The 15,074-nt window shown below is 25.4% G+C and overlaps 1 protein-coding gene across 2 annotated transcripts; it reads left to right on the plus strand.

Annotated features, from left to right (window-relative positions):
• Positions 1 to 951: 951 nt before the first annotated feature.
• Positions 952 to 14,023, plus strand: LOC145973253 (aminopeptidase N-like). Of its 2 annotated transcripts, XM_083102518.1 has the most exons (14): positions 952 to 1,088; positions 1,680 to 1,913; positions 4,698 to 5,217; positions 5,831 to 6,391; positions 7,120 to 7,303; positions 7,816 to 7,972; positions 8,331 to 8,412; positions 8,755 to 9,158; positions 11,214 to 11,494; positions 11,730 to 11,926; positions 12,074 to 12,370; positions 12,488 to 12,554; positions 12,790 to 12,864; positions 13,101 to 14,023. In XM_083102518.1, exons 3-14 carry the CDS (start codon positions 4,721 to 4,723, stop codon positions 13,221 to 13,223), a joined length of 2,925 nt encoding a protein of 974 aa, XP_082958644.1. In that variant the 5' UTR covers positions 952 to 1,088; positions 1,680 to 1,913; positions 4,698 to 4,720; the 3' UTR covers positions 13,224 to 14,023. The 2 variants fall into 2 exon arrangements, with proteins under 2 accessions (XP_082958644.1, XP_082958637.1); XM_083102511.1 differs by lacking the exon at positions 1,680 to 1,913.
• Positions 14,024 to 15,074: the final 1,051 nt, after the last annotated feature.

Here is a 15,074-nt window from a genome sequence, read left to right on the forward strand (position 1 = left end):
TAGCCAAATCAACTATAAAAACTTATGAATACATTTTAGAAGAATACACATTAGAAAAGGAAGAGAATCAGGGCGTACGCGTTTGACTATATAGTACAAATTATTCAACATATTGTGTAGTTTAATAGGAGGCTTGTTACTTTCATGACGCTATTACTTTTGTCCCCGGTCTCCCCTATATACATATATATATATATATAGGGGAGACCGGGGACAAAAGTAATAGCGTCATGAAAGTAACAAGTCTACACAATATGTTGAATAATTTGTACTATATAGTCAAACGCGTACGCCCTAATTCTCTTCCTTTTCTAATTATTATAGAACGATCGCGCCGGTTGCACATGCAGGAGTGAAATTAGTGTATTTGCATTATTCACCTAAGTATTTCTTGTTTTAGTTTTTTTGTATCTATGCCTAATTAAAGTGTATATATTGACGCAATTATTTGCCGGTGTATTCTTCTTCGGTGTAATAATAATCAATATATATATATATATATATATATATATACATATATATATATTGATTATTATTACTTATAAAATATAAGTATTCTTTTTATTTTCATTTTGATTTACAAAACATATATGTTTAAAAAGTTATTGGTCTTAGATTTCTACCCTAATTATACAAATAAGTTAGTAAATGAGTAAACATAGAATAATCTGTGTCTGAATACTTTACTAAAAAAAGGGAAATTAATATATACAATTTTTTATATATTATACAATTTTTTGATTGTTAATATATATTATACAATTTTTTAATTGTCAACTGAATTTACTCATGTTATGAGAAAATTTATGTTAAATTTAAAAACACTATGTATCTATTTGATTACATAGCGAATCTTGATTATGTTCACAAGGAAACAATACATACATGACCTTATTATCTGTTTACAGTAGCTATAATGTGCCAGTTTGCCAGTTATCGAGTTAGTCTTCAACGATCTTCAGGAGTAATAAGATCGTGATTATGCATATTTATATGTAGCATTAACAGTTTGTGATAATACTGTGTTAATTACAATTAATTTCAACAAATAACTTTATCTTACTCTGTTAGAATTTCAATATAATAAGGTAAGTTACTACAAAGAAGCATTTATACGCCTATAAAAACGTAAAAGGGACGTAGAAGATACAATTTAAATTAGTATAAGAAATAACTTGATGAACACATAATTTTATTTTCTACAAGTTATCTTTTTCAAAATTAACAAGAGATGATTAATAAAATGTACATAATTTCAAGAATATAATATTTTGAACTCTTAAATAATTTTAAATCTAAAATCTTCAATAAAATTCTTTTTGGGAATTAAAATTACTATATATTTTATATATGTTAAAGAAAAAGAAAGAGAAAGACATTTCATAATATGAGCAACATTTAGTGTCATTTACAACTTCTAAGTTACTTTTTAAAACTGAGAAATTACATTACATCTGTAAAAATACTCTAAAGTAATGTAAAATTTATTTTTATCCTCTCAAATATAATTAATAGAATTAATGTAATTATAGCTTAAATCGAGAATATAATTTCTTTTCATAACATTCGAGACTTTGCTATAAAAGTCACCCAAAATTTCAATCACTTCTCTCAACTCTAATTTATTTTCTACAAAAAATGTATATATTATAAACATCCAATAATAACAAAATTGACAGTCGTTAAAACAAGCATGTGCGACCAATACAATTGATTGCCAATCAGTCACTCAAAAAACGCTTCGTGCATGGCAAACGCAGTATTTGGCTCGTCAAACCTCATTGGTTGCTTATCGCGTGGTGTCCTAAGGTTATCTCTTTCTTTTTATTTTTTTTAAATTATTGGCAATTGAACAAAAGAAGCTTAATTTCGCACGAATAAAAGAGTAACGGTATGATATTTCGCGGATATCCGTAAGTACCATATTAGTAACACCGCTTTCTCAAAACCGCTAAGACTACAGATCGCATTTGCGCAAAGATTTCTGCCGTGCAATCTATGCTCTTGCGCATTTCTTTCTCCTTTTTGTAAAATTGATAAGAATGTAGATATTTATAAATAATTTTGGGATGTCTTAAATAAAATTGAAATAAAACCAAAAAAATTACATGCCTGTGTGAAGTGACTTAAGTGTGAATCGTATGCATTAAATCTTTCAATGTCCGTCCTCTCGTTGTGCTGTCTCATAAATTTAGTGTACGCTTGCGAACAGATAAAATAAAATAGATTACATATAGATAGATATATGTTTTTGAAAATTATGTTAAATATAATTATTATAAACTATAAATTACAATGCTTGACAAGTATTAATTTTCCTTGTTAATAAATATGTATAAAACATTACATGAACAAAATAATCGTTAAATACTAATCTGCTCTTTTCTAATTCCGTTTATAAGGCGATATTTAAAAAAAAGTTTGGAACAAATTTATTTTTAAATAAATTTTTAAGAATAAACTATATATATATATTGTTCGAAATCTAGTCGAAATTAACAAAATAGAAGAAAAAAATATCACTGAGAGTCATCGTTTGAAAAGCGAGTCGAGGCCCTTTAGCCCGCCCGTCCATCCGACACCCCTGGCGTTATACCAGGCTCCGAGGCAGCCTGGTATAACGAAATCTTGCAATGTCAGCGCAATCGAAAACAGTGCTCTCGACCTTCTCGAAAGAGTGTAATACTAATAAATAATAATGAGCACGTGAGATTTGAACATTGTTTCGTATACTGTGCGGTTCGTGAAAAATCTGGATCTTTCGAGAAGGACCTAAGTATAAATAGTCATGGTCGACGAGCGCGGCACTTTTTCCGAAAAGTCTCCGGCGCGCTTACTTCGTCTTCCTTTTTCGAAAAGTTATCTTGTCCGTTGCTCGCGGAAATTAAAAGTCAACTTGACTTTAAGTAAGCTCAAGAAAAAAAAATTATATTCCTTTTATTTCTTTGTGTATAAAAATTGTAATAATGCTTTTTGTAAAGAAGAACACTATTTTGTAAGATTAAGAATAAACAAGAGAAAAGTATAAATCGATATATCGTGACTTATCGCTATCTTAGTCGGGCTTATTTCTTTCGAGTCACGGTCGCTTCCGGTCGCTCTCAAACATATACATATATAAAATAAAAATAGAATATACTATGAATAAGTAATAATAACAATCAGATGCGTATAATAATACATGCATATATACAGGGTTTAGCAAAAGTGTGGAAACCCCTTAATATTTCGAAAAATACGCATTTAAAAAAAAAATGTTTCATACAAAAAGTTATAGGGTTTTATGTGGCGCATTACACAGCAACATTATTATGACCTCGAATAGCGTTGTCAAGGTTATGTGAAGGTCACCTCCAACTTTTTAAATGGGACACCCTACATGCTTTTGCATATTCTTGTAGCTTATCTCGAGAGCTTTCCAAAACACTATAATTAAGTTAGTTTTCATTAAGTACTTTCCGAGTTATGAGGCTTGAAATCATTTCTTAATTTTACATAAACCATAAAATATCTTGTAAAATATTCATTTTTCGATTATCTTATCTTAATACTTTTATGTACAAAATAATGAGAGGAATCAATTGGTGTAAAGAAAAAACATAGTTGTTTTCAAGAAAAAATATGTAATTTGCAATTAACAATTCCATATTTTTTCTTAAAAACAACTGTATGTTTTCTTTACACCAATTGATTACTCTCATTATTTTGTACATAAAAGTATTAAGGTAAGATAATCGAAAAAAGAATATTTTACAAGATATTTTATGGTTTATGTAAAATTAAGAAATGATTTCAAGCCTCATAACTCGGAAAGTACTTAAGAAAACTAACTTAATTATAGTGTTTTGGAAAGCTCTCGAGATAAGCTACAAGAATATGCAAAAGCATATAGGGTGTCCCATTTAAAAAGTTGGAGGTGACCTTCACATAACCTTGACAACGCTATTCGAGGTCATAATAATGTTGCTGTGTAATGCGCCACATAAAACCCTATAACTTTTGTATGAAACATTTTTTTTTAAAATGCGTATTTTTCGAAATATTAAGGGGTTTCCACACTTTTGCTAAACCCTGTATAATACAAGATAAGTAATGTCGGTTATACATAAGTCAAATGGAAGAATGTCAAGTTTACATATTATATAACTTTCACAAAGTGTCAAAACATTGAATACAACATACAGGCAAAATCCTATGAATTATATATAATCCTTCCTTTTAAAATTATATCTTATTAAATATTTTTATTAAATATGAGAATCTAAATTTTACTTCTATTTTTAATATCAATTTCCTTATGTTTATGTGAATTTTAGAATATTTCGATAAATTTATTATATATCAGAATTGAGCTCGCATATATATTTCGAACCTAAAATAGATAATAAATATATGAAATATCTCACGTAAAAGATCTTTCTCGTGTATTTGAAATATTACATGTTGTATCTGCGTGTCATTTGCTTTGTAATACAATTTAAAATTCGTTAGTTGTTTACTTGTCAGCATATATATGTATATGCATGTGTTTATCTGTGTAAGAACTAACTTGTATGCAAAAGAAACATAGTATTGTGAATGTTAATTCGATTAAATTTAAATTAGTAAAATTACACACATAAGAGAAAATGGTCAGCTCTATTTTTATTGTAATTGTATGCTCTTTTTATTAAAAAAAGAAGTATTTTTTTTTACAGATTTCTGGAACGACAAAGTCGATATGATATTCCTCAAATTGTTACTTAACATCATGTTATTATATAATATATTAATCTTCATCGGTGCGGTAGCATCTTTGTCCGAGGAAAATTCGAGGAATAATATCGCATATCGTTTACCAGATTATATAACACCGTATCATTATAGGATTCGTATCGAATTTTTGCCACCTTACAAAGTAGAAATAACACATTTCTATGGTATATGCCATATCTACATCAAAATTAAACAGCCAACACACAATATAAGTTTGCACGCTCAAAAACCGCAAATAGAAATAAATTATGCAGTTTTAAAAAATAATGCATTGAGTAAAGAGGAACTAGTCTATTTCCCACAGAATAAAACGTATCACAATGAAAGTCATATTCTCGTCTTTCATTTTTCCGAAGAAATACCAAGTGGAGATTATTTCTTCATTATGACGTTCACTGGTTCTTTAAACGATAATAAAAGTATCTATAAGTATTCTTATATAAACAGTGCAGAAAATAAAATGTGAGTAAATAGTGAATATAATAAAAATGTTAAGAACATACATTTTATCATTAATATAAACGTTTATAATTATTATTTTATTTTATACTAAAACTTTCTTCAAATTTTATTGTTTATCGTATGTTTATTGTTACGTAATATACTTACTCTTCGCAAGACTTAGATATAATTTGAGATATATATATATATATATATATATATATATATATATATATGCATATGCGTATTATAATGAAGAAGTACGTATATAATAACAATAACATACACCAATACAATACATAATAATAATAATATAATAATAATAATATGTATGATGAAATATTGCTGAAATATTGTACATATATATATAATTATTAAAAAGCAATCTCTTTAATTTTATAATAAAGCTATGTGCAATGCATACTTTATCAAACACGCAACTAAAAATAAAATCTATAATAAAAACTAAAATATTATTTGCAAAACACATCTATATATTTTTCATAGTATTGCTTTATTTATAAGATTTATCTATATATTTTCCATTTTGTATCAACTTCTAATGCAACGAATAAATTTTTGTCGTTTATTGTTAAAATGTTGTAAAAATTGATTTATTGTTAAAATATTGTAGATGGTTGTACACAACGCATTTCCAGGCAATTGGCGCTCGACAAATATTTCCATGTTGGGACGAACCGAAATTCAGAGCAACCTTTAATTTTTCAATAAAATATCGTGAAGAATACATGGTTTTATCGAATATGAATTATCAAACAATACTTAATTTTGATAACAACATACAAATGATGCTCATGAGTATCACTCCTGAAATCTCCACTTATCATGTGGCATTCTGTCTACTAACAGATGAATGGTTCAAATTTACTTCTTCCATTAAATATGACGATGATGATGACGATGATACAGACGATGATATACCTGATTTATCTCAGTTAATTCCATTGAATAGACATAAAACTCGGTCAATTGAACAGAATAGACGTAAATCTCAGTCAATTGAACGAAATAGACATAAATCTCAAATATCATTCGCGAAAGAAATTTTTAGGAAAGTTGTAACGCGTTTCATAATTGATTGGGAAAACAAGAAACAGATTTCGAAAGTCCAATTTGTCTTAATACCGGGTCTCCTACATAATGTCATAGAAAAATGGGGTCTTGTTTTTTACAGGTAATAGTTAGGTATTTTACAGATAAGTAGAGTCTAAAGTAATAATAATAAGTTGAATAAAAGATAATAATCTATTAAAAAAATATTATTACTTTTAGCATTCATAATTAGAAATGTTCAAAAAAGAAAAAAATAAATATATTTGATCATATTTTTATAATAAAATTTATATTAACTCTTTCGCTGCTGTAGGTGTCTTTTGGCGTTTTAAAATTTTGGTAATTGTATACTCTTTGCGCCTTAAGACGTTCAATTGTTATCATCTAAACTAGATAATGCTGTTGGCGCATTAGACGTTCAGTACTTATATTATCATTATTCAAATATCTTCATACTAGTACTTCATAGTAGACGATACGCAATGCGCGACACACAGCGAACACTTTATAAAATTTTATTGAACTTTCTTAAACTTTGTCGCGTATCGTCTATAATAGTCACGGCTACTTAGCACATATTTATATACGGTCTGTCACACGCGCTCAGCATTAGCCGTAGCGAAAGGGTTAATAAACAATAATGTAATATTAAATTTCTTATCTATATGATCTTCAAAACAAAAATCTGTTCGACAATACATTTTTGCATATGTATCTCATTATTAGTTTTACTGTTTATACTTTATATAACATGTATAATATATATATAATTGGAATAAAAATTTATTATACTATATATTTGAAATAAAGATATTTTACATAATTTTATTAATAATGAATAATTTTTAGGGAAACAGCTCTTATATATGAAAAAAAAATAGATTCTCTTTCGCACAAAATAGAGGTGGCATGTTTAATAGCACACCAAATAGCACATCAATTGTTTGGTATTACAGTCAGTCCATCTTGGTGGTCATATCATTGGTTGAACCAGGGTATTGTTACGTTGCTTGGAATAGATATTCTTCATAAGGTTCTTTTTTATATATGTTTATGTAATATTATTTCGCTTATGTGGAATTAAACATAAAATGCTTGTTCACACAAAAAAAAATTTAACATTTTATTATAAAATAAAATTTATTATAAAATATTATAGTATAAATAATTGATCATCTAAATAATTTATATTTTTTGACAACATTTAAAATATACAAAATAATTTAATTAATATAATACACTTTTTATATCAAATATAGAAAAAAACTTGCATAAAATTTTTTTAAACGACTTTAATGATATTCAATTTATTAGATAACTTATATATATTTTAAAGCCAATTTTTGATGGCTTTCTCTCTTTTTTTACTTAAATATGAAAATGTTTCACTTACACTAATAGCACAAAGCATTGCAAACAATAGATATTATTAATGAAAATAATAGTAATTGTAGTAATATATATATACGAAACAAAATAATATACGAGCAACGTATTCCTCTGATTAAAAATTTTTTAAATTGTCATTAAATTTTTTGTTATTAGACATTTGCGGATTTTCGTACGTCGGATCTATTTGTAGTGCAGATGCAACACGAATCTCTCCGTTTAGATGGTTATTACATCATGAAACCTTTTATATCACAGATTAACAAGCCTACTGAAATTAATTCACTTTTTTCTTTTTCCTATTATATCAAAGGTAAAATTAAATAAATAATAAACGATTGTCCATAAAATCCTGAAAATAAATGTCATGAAAGAATAAGAAAGTTAAAACAAATTTGCTTTTTCACAATTTACTTACATACTAATTTTTTACAACAAAGAGATATAAAATTATAACAAAAAAGTAAAATGCAAAACTATACTTTGTTGTACAGAAAAGAGTGTGTCTTAGAAAAAAGATATAAGAAAAGAGATTTATTTATTTATTCTAAAACTATATTATTTGGTACACAAAAATTAGATATGCTTTTAGCAAATTTGGATGGATTCTGAAATAAATTTATTATAAACTTACACACATGCATTTTATAATATGTTTATTTTCGTTGTAGCACCTGCTATATTGCGTATGTTACAATATATTCTCACTGATGATATATTTAAGAAAGGCATTGAGAAATTTTATAAAACACAGTAAGTAATAATTATATAATATAGAAATAAAAACATGAATAGATGAGTCTTTACCCAAGTAGCGAGCACACGTCATTTTGACGTTTCAAATTGGTCATTCACTGACTATTCTTGATGTCACGAGTTGATTTTTATTACTTTAGCCTATTTTATAAACTAGACAATATCGCTCAACGATAAAATTGAAAATAAAAAATTGAATATAAAAAATTATATAAAGTAGCATAATTCAGCACATATTAATACGCATATGCAATTTAAATAATGAATCAGTATTTTTTTCTAAAGTAAAAGAAATCTATGTTTATTTATACAATCAGCAATATAAAATGTTAAATTTAGTATGTTTAGATCTGTAGCACTCCGTAATTTCTACAACGATATGCAGATTGTTTATGAAGAAAGAAAGCAGTCCCATATGAAATCTTTTATTATAAAAGAAATGATGAATGCTTGGACAAGACAAAATCGTTATCCCACATTGAGAGTTAAAAGAAAACTAACTGAGAAAAATACTTCTTCTTTAATAATAGAGCAAGACTACTACTCTTTAGATATGAAATATGATTGGTGGATACCTATAACAATAACTAAGCAGACAGAACCCGATTTTAGAATATCCGCGAATTGGCATGGATATGATGAAGAGTGGATGAAATATTCATCATCAAATTATTTTGAGCCATATCTCCGTAATTTTTCTGTCGAAGAAGATGAGTGGTACATAATTAATATACAACAAATGGGTAAATATTGATTGATAATTTTATAAGAAGTAAATGTTTATTACGAATAATTGATTCCTTACCTTACTATATTTTTATACTTAAATGTACATATTTGAGTCTATTACTTACAATTATTGAATCTATTATTTAAAAAATCCATGTCTTCTTAAATATTAAGTAAACATAATAATGTGCAAAATCAATCTCAAGCTATAATAAAATTATTATTATATTATTATTAGAATATATATACTTCTCGTTCTAAATTAAAATGTTAAATATTTTAAGTTTCTTCCATTACGCACAATTTTTGTGACTAATGTACTATTATAATTTCACAAAATTCTATTATATGTGTGATATGAAGGTATTATAATATAGATATTATAATATATACGTGACATCTTACAACTTCTCTCAGTGCGATACTTTAACCCTTTAATTGCTAGACACATGTATGCATCGGCAAAATCTATTGGTGTGGACGTATATATATTTATTACAAGTGTGTATGACGATTATTTTTATTTCATATACACAATACAAATAAAAGTAATCAGTGTTTGAGATGGACACATATACTTATGTTCCTTTAAGCAATAACAATAAAGCAGTAGCATAGCATAATATTATAGTCGTGTCAAATATAATTTATTATTTTGTTTTTTATCACTGTGTCTTAAAAATTTCGAATAATTTTGAAAAAATTATTACAAGAGACGACAATGTAAAAGGTGAAGATTCAGAATGAGGGAAACATAGTCGCATATTATATGTATAATTAATCGGTTCCTCGATAAAAAAAGCGTTACGCAAAGAAGTATTCCGTCTTCAGCGGTCGCAACCCTGCGAGCCGCGTAAACACAGAGTGTTTAAACTTCGAGTGCTTTGCAGTCAAAGGATTTAATGTATTCTGAAAATAAAATTTTAATATAATAATTAAAGATTGCAATAATTCTTAAATTATAAGCAATCAAAATTTAATAATAATATCGCATAGAATTTGCGTACTCAGCTCCATAACTATACATACGTTTATCAATCTGTTATTTGTTATAGATTTTTATAAAAGATTTGTTTTTCATTCCTGAACTTTCTACATTAATGTACACTAAAAATAAGATAGATCTATATTTAGCAACTGAAAAGAAAGAGAAGAGAAACAAAAAGTGCAGCTAGAAGAATAAAATGCTTTAAAATTAAAAAATAAACCTAAATTAAGTGATTTTTACTGCACATCTGATTTTATTGATTTATTGATTTTTACTGTACCGATTTTATTGTTTCTTATGTTTATTGCGTACGGTAATCAGACGATATTAAAAAGTTATGAATGTAGTATATAAAATATTTAATTTTTTTATTATATATAACAATTTAAATGATTGCTTAATTATTACATTTATACGGAGTTATCTGATATTCATTACATGATATTCATTATATATTTAAGAAAAACGTTAATTTTTTTATCGGAGAAGTATTTATGGAAATCTACTTATTTATTAATTGTCTTATAAGAATAAATAATAAATGGCAAATCAGTATAGGTGTAACGTACCGCGGTTTTATTAATACATATATAAACGCATGTGATATATTTATAAATACATAATAATTTTATGGAAAGTTTTCATATTACATTATTTTTCTATAAACAAAATTAAATATTTTCACATCTTATAATTATGCAAAAACTGAGTGTCTATAGAGAAATTAAATTATCCTTTCGTAAAAAAATATGGGGAATAGGATGGAGATATATTATTACATGTGTGATAAAGTTTCTTTGTAATTTAGTCATTAGTTATGAATCAAAATTATATTACATATATATATATATATATATATATATATATATATATTAAATATATTACAAAAATTTTATATAAAATATATAAAAATACTTAACTATTCATTATTATAATATTGTATCATAATATTATAGTAAGTAATATAAAGGAAAAGAGAGAATATATATAAATATTTGGAAACGAAGAATATAAATGTTTTAATATTTAATGAAAAGAAGAGTTATATTAATGAGATGAAAATTTTTTTTATACATAACAGGATATTATCGTGTTAATTATGAACTCAAGAATTGGAGAAATATTGCCAGATATCTGAATTCTGCGGAATATACGAATATACATGTTCTTAATCGTGCTCAAATTATCGATGATGTATATCATTTTGTGATGAGAGACGCACTCAAGTTTTCTATATTTTTTAAAGTCACGGAATATCTATCGCGAGAGACAGATTATGTCGCATGGTATCCTATGTTTAAGGCTCTCGAAGATATATCAAGAATGTTTCCATTTCCAGATAAAAAAATTAGTAATTTTAAGGTAGACTATTATAAATGTTTTGTATGATTTAAAAAGATTTAATAAGATTGAGAAATTTTATAATAATATTCTATCCACTCTTTTTATTAAACTAGAGAAGTTTTATTAGTATCATATTAATTTACAATTTTTTTACAAGTAACTAATAAAATTTATAGTATTGTATTTATATTATTTATAGTATTATATTTGTATTTAGATTCTATTTATAATATTATATTTTTATTATTTCTAGACAAAAATCTTGAACAGTTTGAATGGACTTCTTCAAAATATCGGTTATAATAAAAAACCTAACGAAAAAACTGACGATTTAATTGACTGCTTAAGGCAGGAAGCTAGTAAATGGACATGTATTCTCGGTGAACCAAGTTGCGTGAAAGCAGCCGAAACTAAATTACATCAACATCTCACAAGTCCTAAAGGAAACAAGTAATTTTTCTTACAATTTCAATATTCATAATTACATTTTTCCTTTCATATGACATATGAAATGGTACTTAATGAATAACAATTTTCTATTAAGACCATGAACTAAATTCCTCTAACAAATTTTCAACTTTCTCCTGAATATCATAGACTTTTGCCGTGGTGGAGACATTGGACGTTCTGTAATGGTTTAATGAGAGCGAACAGTAGTATTTGGGATAAAGTATGGAGTAAACATATTGAGAATCCTAATGTAATAACTTCGAAATTCCTTGCTTGTTCCAATAATTCTGCTACTATTATCAAATATACAGAAACGTTATTCAATAATTTTAATAAAGAAATGGGAGATAATTATTTAAATGATATTTTTCATATTAATGCGAAACATGCAAACAATAATGAAACGCTTGACAATATATTAAGGAATTTAAAGAAGATACCCAGGTAATGTGTGTGATATTTTTCTTTTATACACACTTCTATAAATTCTATTCATAATAATGTATTACACAGAAATTTGTCATATATATTAATTAAAAGTTTATTATTTTTAATTTATAGAGAATATATTATTGCAACATTAGTCGATATTATTAATCATGTGTATTCTGAAAAACAACTTAATCAGGTAAATTTTGTAAACTTGAATATTGTATTATAACTTGCGGTATTTTGTAATATACATTAACTAATTTACGATTTAATTGTTAAACTTATCTACAAATATTGCAAGAATCTTAATTATAAAACAACTATCTTGTATTAAATATATTAAAAATGCAAAATTATACTATATCTAATTTTCATAACGCAAGATTAAATTATTAATCATTGAGACAATAACATATTCAAATTTATTTCAGATAAAACAGTTTGTGGATATTAATGAAAAATTAACTATTGAACATATGTCCGAGCTATTATTTAAACTATTAAAGGTAAATTCTTGGAATGCACAAATATCTTTACTCATTTAATATTTCTTTTTATTAAATACTTTTTTATTATTATTTTTTATCATTTATATATATATATATATATATATATATATATATGCATATATATTTTAATCATGCAATAAACTGGAAACAATACTGCATTAGATTTTTGTTTTAAGGAAAGAATTTACTATGTATTCACAATATATTTATTAATCAATATATTATTATTGTAGATTAATTACGTGACAGAAATTCGCAAACTAGTTTTATTAATCTATCAGAAGATAAAAAGACGCAAGTCCGAAATTTCAAAATTTCAGACATTTGTGGAGTTTACAGAAGATTATAATATGTAATAATTATAATTATAACAATACAACGTACAAATTTTTATTTTATTATGAATACTTTTATATTTTCATATTATATTTTCATTATGAATATTTTTATAGTAATTTCGTTTTCATTGTTTATAAATGTTCAAAGTAAGATGCATTCACGGATTTTCTTATATCTAGATATAAGAATCTTATATCTAGATATAAACTTTGCCACAAAAGTTGCTCGAAAAAACTATTCGTTTAGATTTCTAAAAATGTAGTAGTGCATCATTCGTCCATATATGTTAAACATTAATATGATTTCTATATTTGAAATCATATTATTTAATGAAGAATACATTTTAGAAATTTTGACTATTTTTTAATATCATATTGTTGTAATTATAATCTTCATAGTAATGAACATAAACAATATATATATTTTATAATTTTATACAAATATAATAATGGAACATAGTTCATAACTTTCTCAATTGTATATTGACATAAATTATATTTTATTATTATATCTTGCAAACTAAATGTTGTGTGTGTGTTGTGTGAGCGGTAACTTTTTTATATAAATGCAATTTTATGACATAATACGCACACAAACACACACACACACACACACACACATAATATAAATTTTTCGAAAAAATCTGTAGAAAATGTTTATATTTCGAAGATTTCTTATTTCGAAATTCTATTTAATGTAATTATAATAACAAGCTGTATTTTTTGACTTTCCAATATATAACATTTAAGAATAAAATTTAAGTAGACTTATATATGTATGCATATGATTAACTATACGTAAGAATGTAAATATAATATCCATTGGTATATCAATGCAGTTTTATATATTTATTTTATATTTATCCGATATTTCTATAATTGCTAATCACTACAAATATCAATGTTCTTACGAGTTTATACAAGTCCTTTCACCTTCATATTGCCTTTATGTCAATCAAGTACATGTGTTTCGTATGTCAGATTTGTTTGAAAATAAAAAGTGATTTGAATTACAAGCAAATGAATTTAGTTTTACAAAGTTAATTAAAACAAAAGAAAACTTTTAATTATATTATTTTCTATTTTATTCATTTTTATACTTGTAATTATATAATTATTTGAAAGAAAAAAATATATTGCAAAACATAAAAAAAGGATTAGTATAATTTTTAATATTATACAATTATTTGTATGAAACATTTATAAATTTGAGAAATATTATTTATAAAATTCAAAAGTGATATTTGATACTGCTTGGACTGGAACTTTATTTGTCGATTAATAAGATCTTTCTATTATACATAATAATAGTTATATATAAAGTTGTTTGAATGCAGACGTGAATTCAAACTTTATATTTCGTGCATAAATTGCATTGCTATAAACAAAAGATATGATATAAATTCAGTTTACGGATAAGTTAATTTTTAACCGAGGTACTTACGTAAAATAATTGTTGGATTCCAAATTCAAGATTTAATTTTAATAAATCGATATGGGGCATTTGCCCTAAAACTTTTCGGTAGTACCATCTGTTACGCAGCAAATTATTGTATAACTTGTACTTTATTAAATTGCGAAGTCGATCACCCAGATTCCTTATGATCCCGCAAGTTTCATATACATCACGGTAAAATATACAACAGCATAATTATTGTCGTCCATATTATATTAAATACAATTATCACCATCAATATCATATTAAATAAAATGATTATTTTGTAAAAAAAAAATGTGGGGGACTCACAATTTGAAGATAAGCAATAATAGCTTGTTTTCCATCCTCCGCGATGAAATTGCTAAATATGTTTACGTAATCATTCTTGTATTCCTTCTTCTAACATTTCAACATCTGTATTTAGAGTATAT

This window comes from Camponotus vicinus, unplaced genomic scaffold (genome assembly GCF_025532165.1).
Source record: "Camponotus vicinus isolate PSW18456_S1 unplaced genomic scaffold, iyCamVici1.0 SCAF_1, whole genome shotgun sequence".
Taxonomy (NCBI): domain Eukaryota; kingdom Metazoa; phylum Arthropoda; class Insecta; order Hymenoptera; family Formicidae; genus Camponotus; species Camponotus vicinus.

What these genes read in the sequence shown, in the direction of transcription:
- LOC145973253 (XM_083102518.1), top strand. Translation starts at nt 4,721, where the DNA reads ATGATATTCCTCAAATTGTTACTTAACATCATGTTATTATATAATATA. An exon ending in TGGGGTCTTGTTTTTTACAG is followed by an intron (nt 6,392 to 7,119) that starts GTAATAGTTAGG and finishes AATAATTTTTAG; the next exon opens with GGAAACAGCTCTTATATATG. An exon ending in ACAAGTCCTAAAGGAAACAA is followed by an intron (nt 11,927 to 12,073) that starts GTAATTTTTCTT and finishes TGAATATCATAG; the next exon opens with ACTTTTGCCGTGGTGGAGAC.